Here is a 27,841-nt window from a genome sequence, read left to right on the forward strand (position 1 = left end):
AGATCTGCAGGGTTACAGTGGTTCTGGGAATGCAAATTTTGAAAGGGATTTCCATTACTGTCCAAAATGTGTTTATCCGGTGCCTCATAATAAAGCCATTAAATCAGCTTTAGATTGTCAAAACAAACTTCAATTGAATTTCAGCGTTGTTAAGTCAGAAGTCAGAAGTATAATTTGCTATTTTGATGGCCTTATATTATATTGTAATGAAAATGTTTTTAAAAACATTGACTCAGATTGTAGTGTATTGTGTAAGCATTATCTTAATTGTGTCTGTTGTTTCCTTTCTGTCTTGGAGTTCAGAGCTAATTAAATCAATAATTGCACCTACATTGTTCTGCATGTGGTCATCTTATAATCAGTTGTTATCTATTTACTTTACTTTGGAGGTCAAGACATCTTTATGACCGAAGAACAAAAAAAATATTACAATGCAATGAAAAAGCTTGGGTCCAAAAAGCCACAAAAGCCGATTCCTAGGCCGCAGGTAAGAATGTGTTTACTTAATTATGTGACCTGCAAATCACAGATTCAACCTTCAATAATACGTGTATTGTTTTATATTTATAATACTGCAGTGAAATGAGAGAAACTGTTGTAAATAGCTCCGCTACCACTTTCTTGCAATTTCACATTACACTAAGAAAAAGTTTTTACTATTGTTACATGGTTCGTATAATTTTAATTGGACTGTGTATTAGGTCAACAAAAAATCAGAGATTGAGTCCACTTATATCATCAATAAACATTCACAGTACCACATCTAAACTCCTAACCTTTCAGGGTGATACATTTTGACGGTAACCTCCAACGTGACCATTCTGATTCCCAAAGAATTCGAGGAAACAGGTATCGCAAAGAAAAGATACGAGAATACATTTTCAAATATTTATTGAAAAGATTTTATCTTTGTAAAAAAAAGCACAAGCTGTGATAATTGAGCAGATGAGACACATCATTGTAATAAACATTATTAGAATGGTGAAAAACACAAACAATTCAACCATGTTAATTAGTCCTAATATTACTGCTTTCTGTCGCTAATACCTCTACACTAGAGAGAACATAGCTTGAATACCCTTCTGCCAGACCTGTCAGAATGATCTAACCCCAATACCTTGGCATTATGTGTCAGGAAGTCGACCTCAGTGTATTAACAAATGCACTTGTATAAGTGTACAGGCCTGCACACTTCTCTTGCACAGCTATCTTCTTTCTCAGGATGAAGGTTGGGCCAGCATGGCTGCATCTCAGAAACAGCTGCTTCCATGATAACTTCAGCGCAAAGCACCTCTCCACGAATTCAGCATGGATGCTGTTTAAATGCTAAAACATCATCCTTATTGTACTGTGCAGGGACGCAAAACAGCGTCTTTAGTTAGTCTGGAGAGAAAGAGTAATTTCATATGAGCATAAAAATATAACAAGGGTATCGCGTTCCAAATATGTTCCAAATGTGCGACCCTGGAACTAATTGTGCAGACTATAGGGTGACAATGCCTACCAAGAATAAGTGCATGTGTGGCACATTCTTGTTTTGGGAAAAACCTGCAAACTACTGTTAGAAAAAGATGCTAAAGAAAGCTGAACTGGAGGCTTCATGTAATGTCTACATACTATTACTGAAATCACTTGTTTTTGTGTTACTAACCTTGAAACAATGAAAGGCTGAATGAGCTCTTCTGTCAACATATGTGTGGTCCAGCAGTAACTGCCTCTGCTACAAACCATATTATTTACACAACACTGTGATAACATTCTACTCTTATTAAAGTGACAAGACACAACAGTCACACACAGATACCAGCAGTTAAACTCACTGAGCTATCTCATTAGTTACTACCTACATTTGTTGACTGAGTATTGCATTCTAATGAGAGTTACTACAGTCCCTGTGATCAGTAGCTACCATTTGTTCTACTAGCTTTTTTTGTCTCACTATAACATCTTGAAATAATAGTGTGCCCAGACTCATGGGACCCAAAAAAAGGAAAAAAACAACAAGCAGGGGAAGCCTCACTCTAGTGTTAGTCCATCACAGTGATAATACTGACTTTAAACCTCTCCCACATGCCACCAATTATCTCAACTACAGTAAATGTATGCGAGGTTGCCCCACTTTCACATGCGAGTACAGGAAGAGGGGAAAGCAAAACAGCAGTGGTGGAACACAGTGGATGAGCTTCGAAGGAGCCTCAGCTGAGCAAACAGTTGCACACACAGCTCACCTACCAGTGACATCACCTGCTGCAATCAGTGAATTGACTGACCAAGTCACCACGGCCCCTAGATGGAAAACATGGGTGTCTCAATAACTACTTTTGAGTCATGAGAGAAACAAATGATACAGGAAAGATGTCCCTCCTGCTACACTTTACGGGTAGAAGAAATGTATAAGATGTTCTACAAGCTCCTGGGAACCGGGGCTGACCACGACTACAATACAGCAATAGCTGATCGCATTTTGACCCCCAGCTCTAGACTACAAGCGAATCAAGTTAAAACTGTCTCACCAGAAGAAAGGAGGAACGATAATGATTTACACCCATCTAAGAAAGTTAGCAAGTACCTGATGACAACAAACCAAATTAAGAGAACACAAATCATACAGGGGGCCGGTCTTCAATACTACAAATGCCTAATCCTGCCTCAGTCATGGAGCAAGCTGGAAGACATCTTGATTCTGGTGTGATTCCTCTAACTGGCAGATACCCAGAGATGGGTGTCTCGTGTGGGGAAATAGTCTTACTATACAACAAGCCCTCCAGGAATAAGTATTAGAACTGGTGCACCAAGGGGACCAAGGATTCGGCAAAACAAAATCACACCTCAGAAAAAAGGTAAGGTTCTCAATGCTTGACAAGGATTTGGGGATTGCAGTGATAACATGCCCACCATGCCAATTGACTAGACAGGCGCACCCATCAACGGCACTCATTAAATTGAGTCCTCCTGGACAAAAGTCAGTCTAGACTGTGGTAGGTTCTTGGATGTATGACCTGACACTTGTAATGGTGGATGGGCACTCTGTTAGACCTGGCATCCTTGGTGTAGTTTCCCCTAACTGCCTTCAGACAACCTGTTTTTGCTGACTTCGTTTTTACTGACCTTAGGATTCTGCACGCTTTATCACTGCTAACCAGTGCTAAAGTGTTTGTGGTCTTTCCCTCAAATGTGGTAACATTGGCTTATCCCGAGTCGGTATATTTAATTTACTTATATGCCCCTAGTAGAGTGCACTACATGTACCCAGGCCCTTTAAGTTAATTGCTGTTAGTGGGTCTGCAGCAAAGATTGTGCCACTCACTTAAGTAGACCTTTAAACATGTCTCAGGCCAGCCACTGTAGAGCATGTTTTTTGCCAGGCCCAAACTTTCCTTTTCAATAAATATGTTGCCCATAAATGTGCCCTAAACAGCTCCAAGGGCAGGTTGCAGTGTATTCATAAAGTTGGGCATGTACTTTTAAGTTTCACATGTCCTAGGTGTGAAAAAATCTTAAATTAATTTTTCACTACTGCAAGTCTTGTCTTTCCTTTATGATAACTTTGGGATTACCTTATTATTATACTTTATAAGTGCAACTTCAAAATGAGAAAAGAGAAGCCTTCGCCCAAATGTGGTGTCTCTGGAATCACAAATTAAAATCTTAGCTTATGTTGAAGTCGGAATGTAAACTGCAATTCTGAAAATTCCACTTTTAGAAAGTTGGCATTTTCTTTAGCCTTATGGTGCCTACTGCCTGTCTCTGATCACGTGCCTGGGGTGGTGTGACAGCTGGTCTTTGTATATTCCTCCTAGACAGTCACACACAATGAGAGCTTAGGTGTGACCTGATGGGCCTTGATGAACCACCCAGGGCAGGATAGGAGGGGGGAGATGGGCACAGCTTCACTTACACCTGAAGAGTCTGTGTCCTTTCCCCACACAAATGGCTAAATAACACCCTGTAGTGAGTCTGGAGCCAGAGCAGGAACTCTGTGCACTTCAGAGGCCCAACTGGGTTTAAATGATGGACCTCTGACACCAACACTTCAATATACTTCTGGACCTCTGGACACTCTGCTAGGAAGTAGGACTGCTGTGCTGTTGAAGGCCCGGCACTCTTCTGGACTGTAGCTTTGCTGGACTCCTGCTTTGCTGTGACTGCTACCTCTTTCCTGGGAGTGAGAAGGACTGGACCTGAATCTCTCCAACCCAGAATGCAGAGGGTTAGTTGGCATGCCTCCTGATCTAAAATCTCAGGAACATAAAAGACTTCCAACCACCCTGCTCCTGAACCTGGACTCTGCCATCTGTGTTGCGGGAGCAGAACCAACATAGCGCCGATGTTGCCTGAAACAAAACTGCTGATGCGTAAGTCGGAACAGACGAAACAGACCCACATCCCCACATCTTGGCTACACTGCGGTTGGCCTGAGCTTTTGACTTTGTCTTGGTCTAGCGCAACCAGATCCCCCCATATGGCGCTTCCTGCTTCTAAGCAAAAAATCATAACTAATGTTCTGCTTACTGGATTTTTCTAATTTTTGTTTGTTTGCTTGTTTTATTAAATTAAGTTCTATTTTTCTAACCTCGTGTGGGATCTTTTTTATGTGGTGTTTTCACTGTTCCACTGCTTGACGTGTTGCACAAATAATTTACACATTGCCTTCAAGTTAAGCCTGCCTAGTCTGTGGCAAGCTACCAAAGGGTGTGCACAGGTTAATTTGGTGTTTGCCTGTGCCTTACCCTGACAAGAACTGTGTTGTTGCTTGACCAGGACTTACACCCCAATCAACTAACACCCCAGTTTCTAATACACTCCAAATATCCTATAGAAGATCTGACATTGCCGTTAGCATCACACAACATCCACCCCATACTTGAAAAAGTGTTTGCCATATTCGGCCTACCCATTGAAATTCAGCCTACCCACAGAAATCTGAGCAGAAAATGGACCCCTGTTTCAAGGAGTGAAATGTCGGGAATATCTAAGGTAGCTGGGAATCATCACCCAGAAGATCATGCCCCAATGGTAGGAAGCAAACTGAGATGTGAAACGCTTTAAGTGTACACTTAACCGAGCCCTCCAAGTTATGGTTGATCAGGGTGTAGATTTGGACTGGAGTTTGCACCACTTTCCCTGACTATACCAGACACCTCGCATAGCACCCCCAAGTGTTTCCCATGGTCCTCATATTCGGGAGGCCAGTACAGGACAGTATACCACTGGGCCTGGTTGACAGCCGGCCACCTTAGACATTTCAGGGACCCAGAAAAGGTGGATGAGAATGAATAATCAGGCCAGCAGCACCCAGGGGGGCTGAGATTATGTGCTAAAACCTGGTGACTAAGTGCTAATTCATGATTGAAATCCTGGGTGTAAGTTTCAGTTCCCTTCTGAAAAAGGATTATGGAGTGTACACCAGGTCAAAGGCCCAATCGTTTCGGCCCACAGTGGGAGTGAAATAGTGACCCGGAATATCTTGTGGTTCAAAAGATCAGACCTTAGGAAGACTAATAGGATAGGGAAGGGGCAACACTTGATGTTCCAGCGAGCTAAACGACTAGAGAAAACAATGTGAATGAGTCACTGTCAGACACCAATCTAGTCCCAACAGGGTCGGATTGTATCGGGCAGAGTCTGGGGTGAATCAAAAGCCAGCCCAAAACAAGAATTAGTGATGTAGTAAGAGGTCCAACCTGGCTCCAAGCCAAATAGTTAGGGTCATATTTACAAGAACGTGGTTTATCATAGATGAGGCACCACTACTCTTTCACCCCCCCGACCAGCCACTAACCACACCATGGTTGCGCCGTATTTACAATGCAGCGCATCATGGCGGTGGTTACCATAATAGTGTCAAACTTTTTGACGCTTGCTAGCGCAGATGTTTTAATTTTTAAAATGTATGCGTGTTTATGTATTTTGAATAATAAGTTCATGGAGACATTGTAATAACATAGAAAAATAATGCACACATTTGAAAATGTGATTACGAAGAATGGCCACCAATGTTAATGAAGTGTACTAATCAATGATTAATACTTATGAAATATTGAATATATGTTAGACTAATGCAGTAATATGTCATATTGAGGGTTATGAAGTATGCTTTAGCTTTATTAATTGTAGGCCTTAACTTGGCGAGTGCCTTGTCCTAATTTGCCAGGCCTCATGTAAAGCTGTATTTCTTAGCGTTTAATAGAAATGCTAACCATGTGAATCAAACTGTGATATGTTTATTGTATTTTTTAAATGTGCTCATAACGGAAGCCTTTTGTGAGAACCGACTGCTAGGAGATGATGTTCTTGCTAATGCAACATTTTATGTGTAATGTGTGTGAGACTGACTTTCCCGGTACAAGAACAAATGAAGAAACTGACTAGAGTAGAAGATGCAACAATATTGTTACTTGACAAACCGGATGATGAGGACATCACAAAAGTAACCAATCAACAATATGAGGACAGAGAAATATTAGAGTTCATAGATTTGGGATGGTAGTTTTATTGGACAAAGTGCGAACGTACGATTAACTGACCAATAGAGAATTAGGGAATAGTTTAGGTAACTTTAATATAATGACACTGCACAGTGAGAAGACGGACAACATTCTGGCTCATTCTGCCCATATTGCCTGATCGAAAGATTACTAATTTCTTGTGCGTCTTTACTAGAGACGTGCTTAACTTAAATGCTTAATTACTTTGCCCTTTCATAATTCTGATGCTGAAGTCTGATGCTTTGCTGACCGACTGATGTCTTTCAGACGAAGACTGATTCTGTTTTGGTGATCCACCCTGAGGAATAGGTATATTCCGAACTGTGATTACTATGCATATTTGCTTTTTCTTTCTAGGTACCAACTGCGCTATTTTGATAGAACCATAGTTAGATATTTTTCCAAATTTGTGTTACTAAATTGTTTTGCATGAAGCCCAACATGCTGATGCTAATCTGACGATAGTTAATGATCCTCACTTATGATAACAGGGACTAATGCTTGATGAATTTCTCTGCTAACCTTCATGTACTACATTTCATTGATGGAGTTGACTTTGTTATTGATTTGCACCATAACTTTAGAATGCGTTGTAGTTCAAGCTTTGATTAGATTTCATTTGATTAATATACATGACCTTAGCATTGTTAATCTAGGGAAATAAACATTCTAAAGTTTTACTGGAGGTGTGATTATTCATGACTGAAAGGTCATGATGCATGACAATTACTGACTCCATTGATTACTGATTTTGATTACTAATGATTGTTGATTATTGCTTATTGATTATTGATTATCTACTGGATCTATGATAAGAACATCTTAATTGTGAGTCAAAAGGTTCATTGACCTATTTGCGTCCCCTTCTAAGTTCACTTATTAAGGTCAGGCGCGCTAACCCGCTATTGTGGCGCTTTGCTACACTAGTGTCAACATTTTCGATGCTAGTGCAGCAAAGCACAGGGAAGCCCATTGCATAGAATGGGTGCATCATTTTAACGCCTGTTCTGAGCAGGAGTTAAAAATTATGCAAAAAATGGCGTTGTGAATTCTTGTAGATTTCACTGTGTCATTTTAGGACCTCACAGCGCTGGAATGCCTCCCTTGCATATATTATGCCTGGCACAGGCATAATGTGATGCAAGGGGTTATAAAGTGGTGAGATGCAAGCATTGCACCACTTTGTAAATATGGCATATCGGAAATGCCTACCTAATGCCACATTAGCGTAAAAACGTTTACACTAATGTGGCACAAGGAGGTGCAAGAGGCTTGTGAATATGCCCCATAAGGACTATGGGCCTGATTACGACTTTGGCGGAGGGGATTACTCTGTCCCAAATGTGACGGATAATACAGCGGGCGGGATATCCATCACATTTGGGACAGAGTAATCCCCTCCGCTAAAGTCGTAATCAGGTCCTATGTGTGCTCCATGAGATGGATGGAACTGGAAGGAAGGGATAATACAGGCATGAACTAAAGTGGGGAGGGATATGGGAGCCACATGGCCCCTGTGTAAATGAATGAGCACTGGTAACACCGCTATGGCCGAGCGCAGCAAAGAGGTTAAATAATGGGGAGGTGGTCCCATAAGGCTAACTCCCATACTGCCACCTGAGTAGTATGTGTCGCTTTTATTTATGTACTCTCTGTATTTGCCTCCACTTGTCATAAGACTCTACTCTAGGGAAATTAGTCTACCATCCCTGCATTCCAAATTGCAGCTAGCCAGTATTTTTCTATTGTAGATCCTATGCCTTGAAGGGACAGCACTGTAGTAGGAGTAGGGGCTGCATCGGAATGAAAATAGACGTGCTGGGTAGTACATTGGTGGATGCACGTAGCTGTCCCAAAACCACTGTGTGAACTTCCCAATGCCTACAGCCGGCATTCACCAAGTGGAAACTGTTGATCTAGGAAAGCTTCCACTTTGCAAGTTGTTACACCTCTCTTTCGGATGTTGATATTTATTCAGTGGGTTTTCTTTGTTACATTTTATTTGGTTACTCTATTTATTTGACTATAAAGTAACACTTCACATGGAAGTTTTTCATAAAGTCAAGTATGAGCTATGTAATACGTAAGGCAAAAGATGGATGTTATGATCATTTGTAAAGCTCATTATCACCCACGAGGGTATCCTGGTGGTTTGGAAATTGTAAAATAGGCTGCTGTTTGTGGAGCAATAAAAGCAAGGAAAACAGGTACCTGAAACGTTGTACAGCAGAGGGATTCAAGCCAAAAATAAAGATAAACATATTTGCATTCGGAAGCCCGTCTATCTAAACATTTAACAAACTTTACATGAGGATCTTTTCGGTCCCTCTATTTCTAATGTTTTATATTGCATCACAAAGTTTGCATTGAGGGTTGCAAAGGCACTTACGAACTGCAAGATGCATTTGATGCATTGTGATTTTGGATTGTTCTGTCTATAAGCCTGTGATTCTGCAACTACAAATCCATGTGTACGTCAGTCATGGTTATTAAGTTGGTGTGCTTTTTTCCTTGAGAATATGAGATATTTAGATAGAGCTACTGATCAGTACATCTAATGAGAGCAGAAAATCTCACAGACTCGTAATAGCCTTTGAGCACACAGGAAATCAGGCGTTTCATGTATGTAGCCAATGTTTCTGCTTCAATAAAAATGTAAACCCGATTTAGATGGATAGATCACCTGCCCCTAGTGGCACACAGGGGAGTTTGGCCTACATGGGCCTCTGTCCCCCTTTTTTCAGCAAAAATAGTTTATTTTCCTCAGTAATTCTTTTTTACTGTTAAAAAATCAAGATTCACTGAGGGTAGAACTTAAAAGCATTCACCCTCAGTCACACTTTATTCCTTTTGCAGGTGGACCGTTTCTGTTGTTGCACATGTGCAGCTATCAGAAAGCAGATGCCATCAATCACCATTTGCCAGGCTGACGAGCTCACATCCCTGACACCTGCCTGAGCATCAACTATACCAAATCCCTGCCTCAGGGCTGATCTGTACCCGCTGAAGCTGTTTGTTTAAAGTTAGCCCCCTGGTGCATTAGTCTGAAGTCCTGCAGCGCCTGGGGCTCCACATAAGTGACTGGATCCACTCCACTCCACCCTTTTACATTTCATCACTTTCAGCAAACCTCATTGAACCCGTCCCACACTGTCACGAAGAGTGAAGAGTGAGATTAGAGGCTGGAAACGCAATCTTGGCATTGAGGTCTGCACAGCTGTTTTCATTAGAAGTTTTAATGACACACTGGACAAGTTCCAGTATTCAGCTTCCTATGCTATCTTTTACAGTGCGTTGCTGTCCTGGGTGATGGCACTGCGCTCAGTTCGCTCAGCAAGGCAGATTTACATCCTGCAGTGGGAGTCGTGCAAGTGCGAGGAGAAAAATAAAAATGTCGAGAATATGTATTTTTCAAAAGAAGCGAGCTTGCAGATGGGCTCTGTTCTCGTACAACCTCTTCTACCCGTCCCTTCACTCCCCCATTCCCTTCACCCCCCCATTCTCTGTTTAAAGTCACATGTAATGTGATTTTCAAATTGAACGATGCTTCATTCCTGTCGAGCTGCAAGAACACAACTCTTTAAGCATTTAAAATAAAGCAGTCATTTTGCTCATAGCACATTAGACCGTTGACAGCAGGGTTGCAATCTGTGCTTTTCAATTAAATCAATTAAACTCTTTTGCACAGAAATCGAATAAAAGCAGCCATTGCTGTGCAAACATGAAGATGTGATAGATTATCTCTTATTTGTTCCAAAATATTGACTGTGCCAGAAGCAGAACAGCACAACAGACCTACGAGCTTAACAGGGAACGCAAAACTTTGGTGCTATGTGCCATGTTTAGCTGCAGTACAACATGGTGGCCCTATGATCACTGTGAGCCCGATTCACAAAGGTAAACTTTGATCTCAAGTCTAAGACTTGAAGTCTAGGGCCCATATTTATGGGTTTTGTGGTGCAAGGCAGTGCAGCACGTCGCCTTGCTGCGCTGCCCTACATCACAGGGAAAGGGCAGGAACGCGCTGTATTTATCCATAACGGCACATTCCTGTCCTTTCCCCCTGTGCTGGTGCCCTTTTGGCAGCCTAGCCCCAATGTAGGCACCCTTTCACCATGGTGCGAGGGTGCCCACATTGCATGCAGCATTGTTTTTGTGCAGAAAGGGACACCGCCTCACACAAAAACAATCCTGAGAGGTATTTTTCTCTTTCTGTGTGTACTACTTAAAGCAGCACACATGGGAAGAGGAGAAACAAGGAGAAATAAACAGTCTCTCGTTGTATCTTTATTGGGGCTGATGAGAGAGAACTTAGGCCCAGATGTAGAAAGCAGTTTTGCGCATTCTGTGTCCATGGGAAAATGTGTTTGTACATATGGCCCTTAGTGCCTAAAAATGGTTGTAGCTGCCAGATAACAAAAACAAAGGTGGGGCTGGGAATGGGTTGGGGAAAAACTGTACCTAAGCTAGGATTAAAACCAGTTATTTCTCCCCCTAGGATGGTGACAAACCCCTTCCCATTAGATCCAATCGCGCCCCATGCAGAGGGCAGAGGGCAATCAAACCGAACCTGCCCAGGGGGGGTGTTTACACTGCAGTATGACCTAGCCCTGGGGAAAATGCACTTGAGGGGGCTGTTACATCTTGTGGGTTAGATGGAGCAGCTGGCCTCCATGGGACCCCCATTGGCTCTGTAGCTCCACAACGGGTACCCCACGGCTGGTAAGACAGGCACAACACCGGGGCCAAACAAGTAGAGCCAGTGTTCTCTTTTTGACTAATGCTCCAATTAGGTTATCCACTGGTTGCGCTTTAGATGTGATTGTCTCTCGGTTATTGGTTCTGATATCCGTGAGGTAGGAAGATATAGTCAACCAGGGCTAAAGTATGATTATATCTCTGTCTGCTTTTTTAAAAAAACCACAGTGGATCATCTCATGGAATTTATAACCCGAACACGTGATCTGTGGGTCACGAAAAGGGTTAGCATTAACCTTTCTTTAAAAACACCTTGCATTTATACAGGAAGGATTACTAGTGAGTTAGCCCCAGCCCTGAAATGTGAATCCCCCGTGGACCACAAGTCCTCCCATTCTTTGAATGCAATTGATTGACTAAATATTAATCGGGATGTGTGGCCAGATGTTATTACTGGGGATATTCATATGGAAGAGGGACCTAGCCCCAATAACGATAATGACCTAGCCAATCCCGAGTTTTTGCTTTTAACATGGAATGTAGCTGGTCTTCATAAGAAGCTGGGGGACTTGGAGTGGGCTACCTTTATTAATGATTTTCACATTTGCTTGTTTCAAGAGACCTGGGCTGATGAGCACATTTTTATTGATGGGTTTCTTTCATATAATATTCCTGCCCAGCTATCAGAGAAGGGTCAAGGCCGTCTTAAAGGGGGCTTACTAATGCTTATCAACAAGGACTTGCAATGTGAACATTGTAGGTTAAAAATAGACTCTGTGGATCTAATGGGAGTTCAATTTACCCTGCATCGGGAATTAAAAATTATTGTTATTAATGTATATGAATATTAATCGGGATGTGTGGCCAGGTGTTATTACTGGGGATATTCATATGGAAGAGGGACCTAGCCCCAATAACGATAATGACCTAGCCAATCCCGAGTTTTTGCTTTTAACATGGAATGTAGCTGGTCTTCATAAGAAGCTGGGGGACTTGGAGTGGGCTACCTTTATTAATGATTTTCACATTTGCTTGTTTCAAGAGACCTGGGCTGATGAGCAAATTTTTATTGATGGGTTTCTTTCATATAATATTCCTGCCCAGCTATCGGAGAAGGGTCAAGGCCGTCTTAAAGGGGGCTTACTTAAGCTTATCAACAAGGACTTGCAATGTGAACATTGTAGGTTAAAAATAGACTCTGTGGATCTAATGGGAGTTCAATTTACCCTGCATCGGGAATTAAAAATTATTGTTATTAATGTATATGCGAGATCTGCTCCTAGAGGGCTTGAGTCTCAAACTCTGATACAGTTGATAGAATTTCTTGACTCCCTAAATCCCCCATTTTATTTAATATTAGCTGAAGATTTTAACTCTGCTTTTGAGCCCTCCGATATGATCATTGGTTTAACAGAAGAGGAAGACGAGATGTGGGGAATCCCACAGCTAACGAACAACTACCCGTGCTCTCACTCTCATGTAGCCCTCCAGCTAGCTATGTTATGTTTAAAGTATGGTCTTAGGGCTTGCAATGGACGCGCACACTCAGATTTAAATCTGGCACCTACTTTTAAACGAGGGATGTCCACAAGTGTAATAGATTATATTTGACTTGATATCAGGTTATGGCCTCTACTACAGGACATGAAAGTGGAATCTCGATGTGAAAGCAACCATAACCCTTTGTTATTGTCTATGGATGGGGATGTTTTTAGGAGAACCTCGAATTTACAACGTACAGAGGTTCCCTCCCCTTTGTTGAATAATAATTACACTAAGGTTTCATGGCCAAAGGTCTGTCTAGTTCTTACTCGTTGGCTGGGATTTACAAATTGTTTGTAGAGGAGTTGGCAATTTATGAGGAACACGAAACTGATAACATCCCTATCCTAGACATTCAACAAGGAATGCTTAAGGGATTGCAGAGGTTCTTTCATAAAAAGACTAGAGCCAAAGGGGGTGATGTTCTTTCCAAGGGCGACAGAGGATGGTATAATGAGGACTGCAGTAGGGCCAAATTCGAATTAAATGGTGCTTTTAAGTCAGGCTCCCTTGTAGAGATTCAATCAGCTAGGCGATCATATAAGAAGGCTCAAATATTAGCGAAAAAGCTGTGGGAAGATTAGATCTGGCAGGGTTTGATTCTTGCCTCGGTAAACAATAACAATGCAATGTTTTGGGAACTACTGTCCAGAGGGCCAGGAGGGGGCAGGAGGCACATAAGGAATCATATTCAACCTGAGATGTGGGTAGATCATTTTACCCATCTCTATGCTGCCCCTCAAATCCCATTAGTTGGAGATCCCCCAGCACATGATTTAACTACCCCATGGCTGGGCAACCAGGGTGACTGCTCTGAACCACTCGTCTTCTCCTTAGAGGAAACTAAAATTGCAATTAATTCACTAAAATCAGGAAAAGCGCAGGGACCTGACAAGATACCAGGTGACGTATATAAATCAGAAATAACTTTTTGGTCCTGGTATATTAATTTGATTTCAAATAGAATTGCTGTTGGTGGTTCAATTCCAAGCACTTGGAAGGGTGCTGAGATAATCCCTGTTTTTAAAAAGGGTAATGCAAATTCCCCTGCAAACTATAGACCTATTAGTTTGATTGACAATTTGCAGAAAGTTTATGCCAAACAACTGTTAGAGAGGTTAAAAAGTTGGGTCCAAGGACATCAGGCCCTTTCCATGTTAAAGCGGGCTTCCGTTCCAAAACTAGCACGATAGATCAGGTTTTTAGATTGACCCTCCTGTATTGGAAATATGTGGTCCTCGCAAAACAACCTCTTTTTGTTGTCTTCGTGGACCTCAGATCTGGCTTTGATTTGGTTTGCAGAGAAAAGCTCAGGGAAGCACTACTCCAGGTGGGCGTCCCCACCAATCTAGTTCTCCTGTTACAACGGCTACATGATGATACATATACACATGTGAGGTGGGACAATCAAAGAGAATTGACTGATAAGGTCCCTATACGGAGGGGAGTTCGCCAGGGCTGCATTTTGGCTCCCACACTATTTACGCTATTTATAAATAAAGTGGTACAAATCTTGTCCTCATGCACCAATGACTCTCCCACTCTAAACAAGCAGAAGATCCCAATACTGTTGTTTGCTGCCGATTCTCTTCTTATCTCCAAGACTCCTATGGGCCTCCAAATCCTTGTGGATAGATTCAAGTCCTTCTGTGATGACCATGGCTTGGAATTGAATGTTAACAAAACAACATTGATGGTGTTTTCCTCTGGCAGTAGCCGTAGATGCACCATCAATTTGGATGGGGCCCTATTAAGTAGAGTTAAGATCATTGACTACTTAGGTGTGAGGTTCTCAAATAACTTGCATTTATCTTTCAAAGGCGCAGGGTGCAGCCACCTATGGCGCTGAACTATGGGGAGTCTCTGAGAGCAAAAGAGTAGCAGTAGGAGAAAACAACTTTGCCAGGGTCCTACTTGCGTGTCCCCTTAGTACTCCTCTGATACCCGTGTCTTTGGACCTAGGTTTTAACCGTATAACCAATTTGATAGCTCTAAGACCCTTGTTATATTGGGTAAGGATTTGGACTGTTCCGGAACTTATTGTATACAGAAATTCAGTACTTGATATTTTAAGGAGGCCAGGAGCGGCTAACATACCCTGGGTTATGCATGTATCTAATTGATTCTCTGCTCTGGGTCTAAGAAGGTTTTGGAAAGAGCCACATAACTTGGAGAGAGCTGATAAGACCCTCCTAAAGACAGTATATTGGTCCCATATAAAGAGTGATCTGGTCCATTGTACATCCCATGGTAGACTGACCAATTCGTTCATCGACTTCAAGTGGAATCCCCAGTTTGAACAATATCTTGACCTGATTCCTGACCTGCTGGGGAAGGGTCTTTATGCACGCTTCCATTTTGGAAGCCTCCCGTTGTTATCTCTAACTAAGAATTGGGGCGGGGCTTCATCTACAGATCTTTGCCCAGCTTGGCTTGCCTGCACAGAAACTATTGAACACTTTATGTTCTTTTGTCCTGCTTATACGATTCCCAGATCAAAATGGATCTGTGCAACTTGCTGAGATCTGGGTCTGAGGCAGTGTTTTACAGATATCAGGATTTTAAAGAGTGACAATTCCAAAAATGTTATCCACGCTGTCAGCAAGTTCCTTGTGACAGCTTGGCGTATACGACATCACTCACTGAAATAAATCTTTTATTCTATGTTAATATTTTTTTTAGGATTTTGGATTTAGAAGGTATGAAGAAAAGGGACGTATTCCTCCTGTTATGTATGTACATCGAGATATTAAGTTAATTTTATCTTTTATTGCCTGCTTTTAAACTTTGTAATTAATGTATTTCTTTATGCTTTGATGGCCTCAATGACCGAATAAAGCTATTATTATCAATGGTGGAGAAATAAACATATTTCTCCTTATTACACCTAGCCTAGGCAGGGGTATCCTTTTGGCTAATTCCCAGGTTTACTAGGTGGGGTAAATCTGGGAATACATAAAAAACCAGGAGAGTTGCATCGGAACACCTACGCAATGCCCATGGAACAAATCCCTTGCGCAAAGTAAGGCAAGGCAGCGATTTGTGCTGCCTTGCCTTACTCCATATTTTTGAAGCCATACAAAGCAACGCGAAGTGGATTTGCGTGGCTTCAAAAATATGACTTAGTGGTTGCGCCATGCATGTATCACAGTGCGTTGTGCAAGCATGGCACAAACTGCTCATAAATATGCCCCTAAGTTTAGACCTGAATTCTAAGGGTCTGATTAACAATGATAAACTTAGACTTCAGGTCTATACTTGGACTTCAGGTCTAAACTGAGACTTGAGGTCTAAGTTTACCTTTTTGAATCAGGATCTGTGCATTTGAATGTGTGCGTGTATGCACAAGGAAGTCAAATTGAGTGTTCGCTTGAGAGTCTTGCAGTCCTTTTTATGTGAGCGATATGGAAGACGTGCTGGAATGAAGCCACACGCAGGCAGCTGTGGTGTGGGAATGGTGATTGAGGTTGACACCGGGTGAGGTAGAGGAGTCATGGATGGAACAAAAGGTGAAATAAAGCTTGTTGTGCTGTTTATTGGAGGTTTACAGCACAGTTATTCAGCAGCTGCAGTTCAGCTGGCAATGGATGTCTGCCTTATCCAGTAGAAAATGACAGCTGCTCAGCTGTAAGGAACCATTCACCAGCTCAGTACTTTGCTCCAAGATCAAAGGTCAAAGGATTATGGCATTGCATTAAATTCAAATCTCTAATGGCTATGCATGTTTCTTTTATAACACATTTTATGGGTCTTTGATCACATCTTTCTGCAAAGCCAAAAAGTACAAAAGGATAAAACAGGTCACTCATGGCATGGCCCCAGTACTGCTTCTGTGGCCAGTGAGTTTCCTGCAGCTGCTCATGCTTTTTGTCTCAGGCTATTCTTTAGGGTCGAGCGCGCAAGCGCTCTCTCCTTGTAATCTGTCTGTGGATTTTTAACCCACAGACAGATTACAAGCCCATCACTTTTATTGGTTTGTGGGCTTGCCTTTTAAAATTTGCCTGATTTCTTTAGTGAAAGGCATGCACACGTCATGCCTTTTCCGGTGTTTATCTCTCCTCGAGAGCACCGGTAAACTACTGAAAACATACAAGGCTTTATGTTTTCGCATGGCGTCTGGACTCCTTTTTCTTTTTATTTCGGATGCTGCTAAATCTGGCTTGGCACTAATCGAGTGCGTTTCATGATTACCAGTTTAATTCTATTGTTTATCCTAGTGATCCTTCGTGAATTCAAGGTTTTACACAGCTCCATCTCGCTGGGCAGTAATGGAGCCAGCAAAGGCGAAACCGGACCAGTCTTTTTGGTGTGATTAGTCCCCTTCATATTCATAGCTTTGTTTTGAATCACTTCCTTTGTGAAATTCATGTGTGTAATATTGTTTCTGACGACCCCACTTTGCCGGCTAAATTGCTGCAAAAATGTAACTCCTTTAAGAATGTGTGCATGGTACAACTAAGTGTGTTTCCCCGTGTTTTCATTTGTGTGCAACCAAGCCGGACCATTTACTCTGTATGGGAAAAAAAAAAAATCATGGAAGCTTCTAACACACTGAGCAATAATGGCAGCTGGCGAACAAGTCCTTGCATCTTCAAAATAATCTCTGTGTTCCCACACGACTTATAGCCCACCGCATGTTGTAGTGTATTGCCAAGTGCAGCTCCAGTGCATTCGACTGCTTAAATAGTCATCGTCTGATTCATTTATTTGTATCTATAGGCCTATTAGCTTAACGGTTGCAAAGTGCTGGGATCCCACGCCGAGGAGCTATTTCACTATACCCCGAGGTATTGGAAAGAGTGAAAAGTGGCAGAGCGATCAAAAGGGTTTCAAAGAACTGAATGCAAACACAGGTCCTAATTTAGCGATAATATCACAATTCCTGTAACTGCCTCACCAAACCTGCAAATCATTGTGTTAGTGTGGAATCTCACACAAGCAGTGATGCCACATATTTCTCTGCATTTAAAGTTGTGGAATTGGCTCCAGTTTTTTTACTGTGGCTAACGGGCGTGGGTTTCAGTTAGATACAAGTCCTATTACTGCACGTCTTGAGGCAGTAACATCACTTTTCTCCTAGTAAAAAAAAAATATGATCAACGGGTGGAAAACTATTTTCCACATGTTCACTGTGTTTTTTTGCCCCACCTAACAATCTCTAAATGAGGGTCACTTTGTCCTTCAAATAGCGTTTAAGTTGACACTAGCACATCTCCAGAACTAAAGTTGATTCAGAATAATTCAAGTTAATTTTACTGATGAAAATAATAGATTGCAAGCCACGTCTGCATTAGTGATCACACTTCGTAGGCAAATTTGGATGTCTGGGTTGCACAGCATATCTTGGGTGGCATAAGTGTCAGTTGGCCCATGAAATCTATGATACATTAAGCTTTTAAGGCAAAAACTAAGCACTTTTTACTGGTGTAGTTTTGGTTGATAGAGGTGAGTGAATTTTTTATTACACAACTGAAGTTTCACATACTTCTAAATTGTTGGCAATCATATACTTCACAGTTTTACATTTCACTTCACCTAATCTTAAGGGTAGTTTTTAGGGTCAAGCACACAAGCGCTCTGGCCTGTTGTAATCTTTCTGCTGGCTTTTAACCACACCCATTCTTGCTATACATTCTTTGTTGTGCTTGTTTTAAATGCTTCATTTTTATTGGTTCATTTTGTGAAATGTCCCTTGTTGGACCTGGCCCGTGTGGCATGTTCATCCTCTGACTTTTATCCTCCTTCTTCTTATTTTTCTGACCTCATTCTGTTGGCTCTAGAGCTCTGAGCACTTTATCACTGCTGATCAGTGCTAATTCAATTTACCTGTAAGTCCCTCGTACAGAGGTATATCTATACCCAGGGCCTGTAAATGAAATACTACCAGTAGGCCTACAGCGCTGCTTGCGCCACCCACTGAAGTAGCCTTTCAAATCTGTCTCAGGCTTGTTAGCGCAGGGCACAGTTTTCTGCCACAGGAACCTGGCATCTAAATTTACTTGCCAGGCCCAGAACTCCCCTTTTACCATATGTAAGTCACTCCCAAGGTACGCCCTAGCTAGCCCTATGGGCGGGTGCTATCTATGTAGAAGGCAGGACATGTGCCTGGTTGCGTGGCCTGTCTTGGTAGTGACAAACAGCCTATTTGGCTTCTCACTGCTGTGAGTGCTGTCTTCTCATAGAATTGCATTGGAAATGCCCTGCCTTATGTCTCGGGGTATTGTCTGATTTATGAGGGGTAGCATAGGCATGTTTCTTATGGTTGTAACGGTAGTGAGAAATGCTGCTTACTGGTGTAAGTGGATTTTTTATTACTATTACAGAAATGCCACTTCTAGAAAGTGAGCAATTTTCTGTGCTTATGACTCTGGTGTTTTGCAGCTTGACTCCAATCCACATCTTGACAGACTGACAGTTGGGCTTTGTGCATACTTTTCAGACAGCCTGTACACAGGGAGGGTGGAGGTGTCACAGCGGTGCATCTGCATTTTGAACAGTCTTCCTGGACTGAGAGAAGGGGGAGGTGGGGCACACCTGCATCTGTAAAGGCTGTGCCCTGTATTCACACAAAAGGGTCGTTTACCCCCAACTGATGTTTGGAGCCTGTGCTGGAGGAGAGAGGGGGCACTCCCAGAACTAGTTGAAACTGGTTGGAACCTCCTCTCCTCTTCTTTGTTAACACACTGTAAACCTTAGTATAAATACAGGGGAGTTTTCCCCACCATTTGGGAACTCTTTGGAACTTACTTTGAACTGGACACAGAATGCTGGAAGGACTCAACAGGAACGGCCATGGACTGCTGCTGCTGTGCTGACCTGTGACCTGCTGTGTCACTAAGAGAGACTGCCATCTGCCTGCATCCACCTTGTTCTGGCCTTCTGCTGGGCCCTGCCATCCTGTGCTCCATTTTTGTGTGTCCCCCAAGGGCTGGGTGCCATGGCCTCTGACCCCCTGCAACTTGTTGTTCACAGCGCACGAGGAGTGCTGTCTGTGCTGTACTGGCTGGACCCTAGCATCTTGGGAATTGCTTTTACCGGGTCCCTAGCACCTTGTGAACACTGGTCTGTGCCCCCTGCACCTTGTAGCTCATTGCCATGAAGGAGATTCACTGCTGCAACCAGGGCATTCACAGCTGTTCATGGGTGCTTGAAAGTGCGCTGTCGTGTCGATTTCACCACGGCACCCAGGCTGTCCAGAAGCCTGAGCACGTCGAGAGCGCGCTATCTGGCGTGCCCCCGGGGCACCAGAAGAAGGCGGAAAAAGTGGAATTGGAGCAATCGCGCTCCTATCGGTGCCTCCGGGGCGAGGTAGGCCTATTCACCTCTGTGGCCCGACCAGGAACAAAGACATTCACGCACCAGATCGGGTGCGGGCGAGTGCTCAGTGACGGCCCCAAGAGGGAGACCTCACGGAGGTCTCCTCCGGATCCCAGGGCTGCCCAGAGAGCAGGATGCAGAGGAGGTAAGGGGAGGACCCCTCCACCCTTGTCGCTGCCACAGGAGCGTGAAGCTCCAGTGATTCTTGGGCTCTGTAAAGGGCAGGCAGGGTGGAAGCCTCAACAGAGGCTCCCAGCGCCACCGGGCCCCCTATTGTGTTGTTTGCTGGCTTTGGTCCCCCCTATCTCTGGAGGGTCAGTTGCAGTCTCTTCTATTCATTCATATGACATTCACCCACCTGGGTTTTGCTTGTAAATGAAACGAAAAGTCAATTTGGCAGCAATTAAAAAAAACAATAAATATATTACAGGAAATTAAGAAAAATAGAAAATGCAATAAAAGTGAAGAATCAGTCATATCTAGTTACTAGTCAAGCAAATGACTGTCTAGGTCTAATATGTAGTGGAAATAGAGAAATGGGGCAGGACAGCAGAGAATACAAAGATCTTGGTTTAGGTTGAGTGGGATTTTATCTTAAACCCTATGCTCAAATGACAATGCTGAGTCCATCTGAAATGGACCTGATATGCAGTGGGATGCTTTGCAAGTTCATTATATCATATGACACTTGTGATACCCCAGACAGGATATCTCTCACGTTTGTGAAGGAGTAGCCCACAAGTCAAACTCTAAATCAGGCCTATTGTGTCTTTTCAATCCTATTCTCCATTAAAGTATATGATTTTTTTCTCCTTTCTTCAATGCATATTGTGAACAATAGGAAGCACTAACTTCTCTCTCTCATTCTTCCTGGATGGGGCCTTCACTGTTTTGTTCACCTCCCACTTTCCTAATGAGTATCCGAATTGTCTGTGTTTTGGTCTGTTGCAGCAATTTTAAATATAAAGGATTAGGTCATTTTGCTTGATCAATTTATTGTACGCAAGCTCTATAAGTGGGACTTCTTTGTTCACCTTGTTATTGCATTGACCTTTGGGAAAATGTATTATTTCCTGTCTCCAGTAGGTTAATTATTGTACAAACTGATTTTTCATCCACTCATTTGGAATCCTGAAACTTGTACATATGAAGAATGGAGGTGATATATTGAGTTTGGAGGCTTCAGCCTTGATTGCTTTCTTGATATGATTATTTGGTAAATCTTTTACAATTTCTTTCCAACATTGTTATGACTATTTGTATAGCCCGCATCTCACATGGGAGGGTATCTAGGTGCTATATAAGGAAGTAAGGCCCATATTTATACTTTTTAGCGCCACATTTGCATCATTTTTTGACGCAAAAGTGGCGCAAACTTACAAAATACAATTGTATTTAGTAAGTTTGTGCCGCTTTTGCGTCAAAAAGCGGGGAAAATGCGGCGCTAAAAAAGTATAAATTTGGCCCTAAGTGTGCTTGCTGAGTCTGTGGTCTAGAAGAAGAGCCAAGCCTTCAGTTTCTTGTGGAACTCAAGGACTGACAAGGCAGTTCTGATGTGCAAGGAGATGTCGTTCAAGCCTTTGGCTATTAGATACACGAAAGCATGACTGGCGACTCTGCAGATGCGAGAGATGTGTGCAAGCAGAAGAGCAGTCAAGTGTAGCCTTCTGATAAGGATCTGGAGATGGATGTAGCTCTTGAGGTAAGAGGGACATATATATTTAGCAAAGTTTTGTGTGTGAGGAGCTTGAAGAGTGCGCATTTGTGGATGGGAGCCAGTGGAGCTCTTTGACATTTGAGGTGATGTGGGTGCAGGGTGGGAGCATGAGTCTGGCTGCTGCATTTTGTATGACATTGGTAATTTGGAAAGAGATGCCAACATAGAGTGCATTGCTTTTGTCCAGTTTGCTGGTGATAAGGGCCTGGGTGACATTTTGTATGAGGATTTTTAGGGTGTAGAAACAGGAGAAGGCGAGAGCACTGACTTGGTCATTGAGAGTTGATTGTCCACCACCATGCCTAAGTTCTTGCCTTGGTTTGCCAGGTACGGTGTAGGTCCAAGGTCTGCTGCCCATCAGGTAGGGTTCCATACAGATATGTTGTAGCCAAAGAGTCACTCTTCCATGTTGTCTGTGTTGAGTTTCAGACAGTTGGAGACTTCTGACATGCAGCAAGTAAAGTTGGTCTGGGTGTTGCATGTTTCGTAAGAAAGGGAAAGAATGAGCTGTGTGTGGCATCAGTATAGGATATGATGTTGATTCCATGAGATCGGATGATGTTGGTGAGCGGTGCTATGTAGGTATTGAACAACCTTGGAGGGGAGAGATGATCCTTGAGGTACTCCACAGTTAAGGTTAGCAGAGGATGAGTTGTAGGGAGCCAGGCTGACCACCTGCCTGTGTCTGATCAGGAAGGAGCAGATCCAGCGAGACGGACACTCGTACACCAGCTTCATGGAGACATCAAATAAGGAAGCTGTGGGAGATGATGTTGAAGTTGGCAGATAAGTTGACTAGAATGAGAGCTGTGGTGTCTCCTCTGTCCATGATCAGTTTGATGTCTTCTGTGGGGTCAATGTGGGCAATCTCAGTGCAGTTGTTAGACCTGAATCCGGATTGCGAGGGGTTGAGGAGGTGATTGTTGGCAAGGTGGTCGGCTGCCAGTTGTTTGTTGATAACTTTCTCCAGGACTTTGGCAGGGGAAGGCAGCAAGGAGATTGGGTGTATAGTTAGCCAGCATCTGTAGGGGTAAGGTCTCATGTTTCCGTGCATCCGGAAAGTGGCTGTACTGATGGAGTTGTGGAGTATTGGGTTCAGGGCTGATGGGGTCCAATCATTCGGTGAAGATGGAGTGTGGACAGCAACCCAGTTGAGCTCCTGAGTGGATGGATTGCATGGTCGCTACCATTTCTGAATGGTGGTGATGGGTCATGAGATCATGACAGGGTCTGGGGGTTTGTCTCCCCAGGAAGGAGTGCTCCAATGGTGAATGGGTCTGGCAGTTGGTAGAAGTTGTTGTAAGTGTTGCTGATTTTGTGACTGAAACAGTGAGAGAGCTATGTGCAGAGGTCCTGGAATGGAGTGAAGGTTGTGGAGCTGGCGGTCTTGAAGGTGAAATCTTTTACAATGGCGAAAATCTCTGTGGTGCTGTTTGTGCTGTTTTCAATGCATTTAGTCAGTAATGATTGTTTGGTGGTTCTGATTTGCTGATTGTACAACCTGACGGCTGCTTTGTAGGTACTTTTGTGAGTTTCATTGAGGGTCTGTCTCCATTTGCATTTGAGGTAGTGACATTTGGTGAGTCTAAGTTCTTCCATGTACTAGCTCACTGGCAGCCTGCTCCTGGTGGCAGTGGTGATTAAGAACAGGCCAGGGCATCGGTACAGAAGGTTATCCATTTGCTGAAGAAGTTGACGGATTGAGAGGGCCAGTGGTGGTGTTGTGGTTGGCAAGCTTGGAACACTGCAGCCCATGTTTCTTCCAAGATTCTGTTTAAGTTTTCTCTGGTAATTTTGGGATGTTCAGTTTGGCGCCAGTCGGTGATGGGCAGGTGAAAGTGGTTGGGGTATGGTCAGTCCAGGCAAGGATTTAGCCTGGTCCACCATTATGTCATTGAAGTCAGTGAAGATGAAGGTGAAGAGATGTCCGTCACCATGGATAGGGCCCTTCCCTTGTTGGGTGAGTTCAAATGTGTTCAGGTTCTCCAGTAGGTTGTTGGTGTTAGGGTTGATGAGGTCCTTCAGATGGTACTTGAAGTCGCCAAATAGGATGAAGAAGCTGGGGTTTAGCTCCAGGGAGATGATGAAGTCCAAGATGAAGTTGCAAACTTTGGTATGTGGGCCAGGAGGCAAGTAGGTGAGGGCACCTCCCAGGGTGGAGTTGTTGGAAATATGCAGTTTAACGGCCAGGTGTTCAGATGGTTACTATTGTTTGCTGGCATAACTGAGCAGTGGATGTTCTATTTGAAGATGGTGGCTAGTCTTCTGGTTCTGCAGGTTCTGTCCTAGATTATAATTTTTTATCCAGGGGAATCGCTGTGGCAATATAGAGGGGGCAGGATTAGGTCAGGAAGTGAAGCGCTCGTTAGAAGTCATGCAAGAGGTCCCAGGCTTCAATGGTGTGTCTGATAAGTGAGCACGTGTTTTTTTCTAACCAATTTTATTAAGCATTCCAGGCATATACAATGACAAGTAATGGGTATGTATATGGTAAGATACATGGGCATTGCATTCTAAGCGATCAGATCATATGCAATGTATACACAGAATATGTGCGGCAGGGTTCATCAATTGATTTTAGAACTTGACCAGTGAGTAAATTCAGGAGTCAAACCAGTTACATAGTTTAGAATATAAAAAATTGTAATATGTGCAACAGTTGTTGTTTTCATCCCCCTTCATTGCAGTCACCTGTCCTCATTTAACAATTTCAGGAAGGGACTATGTACGATAGCTGTGGAATGGCCTAGGTCATCAATATGCTCCACAGAGGGATTTGGGCAAGCTGGGGAACCCAAGAGGTTTAAGACTGAGGGTAACACACTAGAAGGAAGGTCCAGTGGGAGGATCAGGACCGAGGCTGGGTGGTCCTCTTTGTATGTCTGCAGATCATGCAGATGACACCTCCCAGTCTGCTGCGATGGAAACTCTGTGATATCCCTGCGCCACCTCCTGCTTGAGTGCTACTGTTTTGGCCTCCTCATTTCAGCAGCACTGCAAACCAGTAGTGCAAACCAGGGAGAGTGTGGGCCATCCAATGCATGGCAGTGGTTCTGCGGCCTATCAGCAGTCTAAGATCTATAAAGCGATTGGACAACTTTGCTCCTTTTGGATGTTTAAAGAGGCAGAGCAGGGCACCCTCAACGGTGCATATGTCAGTGCTTTCTGTTAACTCTGTGATGACAATATCATTCCAAAAACATTCCACCGTCGGGAAAGGTCCAAAACATATGAGCCAATACAGCGGCAGGGCCCTGGCATCAGGGACATTCCGGAAAGGAACCAAACATAATATGCTGGGATTCTGGAGTGAGATAGGCCCATGCAATATGTTGTGTTGTATATACTGAAATTCCGCATTTCGCTATACTTTCTTAGGATATATTATTGTTCTTTCCCCCTCCTTATTTGTGAATTCCCTGCCAATATCTCACCCCCAGCATATGGGAGTCAGTAGTAGGGGGGTCGCGAACAGTGTGAGCTAGTGCTCAGGTAAATTGGTCAAAGGGTATGGGTACTCTGTCATGAAACAGAGCTCCCAGAGTGCTTACCCATGAGGTCTCCCAATGTTGTAGACCAGCTCATCCCAGCATTGCCTGAAATGGGTTAATGGCAGCTAGCCTAATTTACGGAGACTTCTGCGTGACGGAGGACCTAAGTCTAAGGCTTGCCCTGTAATTATCATATGCAACTGTTAGTAAAGTACTGTAATGGTGTGGGGGTGTGGCTTGAGGGAGAAATGTTTCTTGTGGCACTCATTGCGCGCAACTAAGCAAGGTTTGTCCCAACTCTTCCAGTAAATGGCCCGATAGCCAGAAGTTGGGCCACTGACGCTGGGCGTCCAGGTAGTAATGTTCTAAATTGATAGTCCCTAGACCCCCCTTTTCGACCAGTAGTTGGAGCTTGCACAGTGAAATGCAGTATCTACCTTTGTTCCAGATAAAACGTCCCAGTACGGCATAGAGCTTATGGAAGACACTCCTGGGATGTGTACTGAAAGACTATGGAAATTGTATAGTAAGCAGGGGAGCATAACCATTTTAGACAAGGAGATTCTGCCCTGTACCATGTGCGGGAGTGTGCCCCAAAAGGCCACCTGAGGGTGGAGGGAAGAGATGGCTCTGCTGAGATTACCATCCATGAGGTCCTGAGTGCTATGGTAAATGTGGATTCCTAAATATTGGAAGGTGCAGGGTTTTCAGCGCAGCCCATGAGCGTCTCTAGGAAGTACTGTGGTGGACAATTGGGATGTAGAGGGAACCAGCATGATTTGGCCCAGTTAACTCCCAGGCCTGAAGCTGCTCATAATTCTGAGAAGATAGTTGTTATATTATTGCTGCCTTGCCTAATGCTGCATATATAGATTAAAACGTCATCGTCATACAGGGAGGCTGCGTGATTTTCTCTATCTAATAGTATACCCCACTCACCAGCTTGTTTGTGATGCCTTTCTGCCAGGGGCTCCATAGTTAGGGCAAAGAGGAGGGAGGTCAGGGGGCAGGCTTGATGGGTCCCCCAACTCACCAGAAATGGAGAAGAAATGCATTGTCCAAACTTCACCCGTGCCGTTGGGTCCACATACAAAAGATGTATAAGGCTTTTCAGGCGGTCTGTGATTCCCTGTTTAGTGAGAGTGGAAAACATGTATTCCCAGTCCAGCGTATTGAAAGCTTTTTGTAAATATAACACTATACAAGTCGCTTATGGTCACTGGGCGGGGGAACTTTCCATGACCTTGTGTAATTGTGGGATGTTGAGCATAGTGGACATAGTGGACTTGCCTGGGATAAAGCCATTCTGGTTCATATGAACCAGCATTGGCATATGCTCCAGAAGCCGAGAGGGTATAATTTTTTTCAGTATTTTGTAATCGGATCCAAGCATGGAAAGTGGACGTTGTGAGGTCAATTCCAATGGGTACTTCCCAGGTACTAGCAGGTAGATCAGCAGTGATTCTCGGAGTAAGGGAGGGAGTTGTCTTTCCTCCACTGCAGTTTGAAAGAGTTCAAGGAGTTTAGGGGCTAAAGAGAGTATATAGGCTTTATAAAATTCTATAGTGAACCCGTCAAGCCCCGGGGTTTTGCAAGTGGCTGCATCTCTGATTGTTCCTAATATTTCTTGTCTCGTAATGGGCATTATGAGTTCTTCTCTGATTAGGGCACAATAACAGGCAAAGGAGGGGGAAGAAGAAGCTCTAGGGCAGTGGGCGGGGCTGAAATGAGTAGTGGGAGTGACAGGAAAGCAGATGAGAGCGCAGTGTGGGGGAAAATGTGGGAAGGCCACTTATGGGGAAAAGGTACATAAGAGGAGGGGAAAGCAGGTAAAAAAGGCTGAGAAGAGGAGACAAAAGGAGACAACATATAGAGAAAAAGAGGCAAAAATTGGAGACAAAAGAGGCAGAACAGCTGAAAAAAAGAGGAAGAGTGAGAAGAAAATGGACAAAAGGGAGAGAAGTGAGTTAAGAACAAGAGGCGAAATTCTGAGCAAAAGTGGCGAGCGTGAGAGGAAAAACGGGGAAAAAGGCAACAAAGCAAAACCGCTGAGCAAGAATAGAGGAATGAGAGTTAAAACGGACAAAGAGACAAAAGAGAACTAAGAGGAAAAGGCTTCAAGCTAAAAAAAGAAGTACGTGACAGAGGAGAGAAACAGGAGACTGGGAGCCTCAGGACAGCATCGGAGCTGGGTCTGCAAGGGCCAGGCCTGGTATGAGGACCGGGCACAGGTAAGGGATGTAGCAGGGACTGGCCATGCCTACTTAATAACGTTACTCATGGCTAACCTTTTTTTGAAAGTGTAAAGAATTGCCGCCTTTTTCTCGCCCATCTCAGTGGGCTGATTAGTCACATTCAGCTTACAGCGAGGCCAATGGAGCTGCCATACGAATTTTAAAACCTTTTATCAGAAACAATTCTCGGGGTACTCCTCTTCTCCGTGTTGCGGCTGGCAATCCAATGATTTTAGAACCATAGTCCCTAATGGACAGCAAGATAGTTCTGTACTCCGTTCTTCGATGAATAATAGTATTGATAACTGTTTTCCCTAGGTTCTTTACAATGTTTTATTTCACAGATACAAAACA

At 43.4% G+C, this 27,841-nt stretch overlaps 1 protein-coding gene across 1 annotated transcript in view; it reads left to right on the forward strand.

The window, feature by feature from the left end:
- The window catches only part of LOC138285386 (sodium channel protein type 2 subunit alpha-like), a 745,466-nt gene that overhangs the window by 681,050 nt on the left and 36,575 nt on the right, over positions 1 to 27,841 (forward strand). Inside the window, exon 25 of the mRNA XM_069225255.1 lies at positions 383 to 487. Within this exon, the coding sequence (XP_069081356.1) occupies positions 383 to 487 (105 nt within the window). The remainder of the gene's footprint in view (positions 1 to 382; positions 488 to 27,841) is intronic.

This window comes from Pleurodeles waltl, chromosome 3_1 (genome assembly GCF_031143425.1).
Source record: "Pleurodeles waltl isolate 20211129_DDA chromosome 3_1, aPleWal1.hap1.20221129, whole genome shotgun sequence".
Classification (NCBI taxonomy): domain Eukaryota; kingdom Metazoa; phylum Chordata; class Amphibia; order Caudata; family Salamandridae; genus Pleurodeles; species Pleurodeles waltl.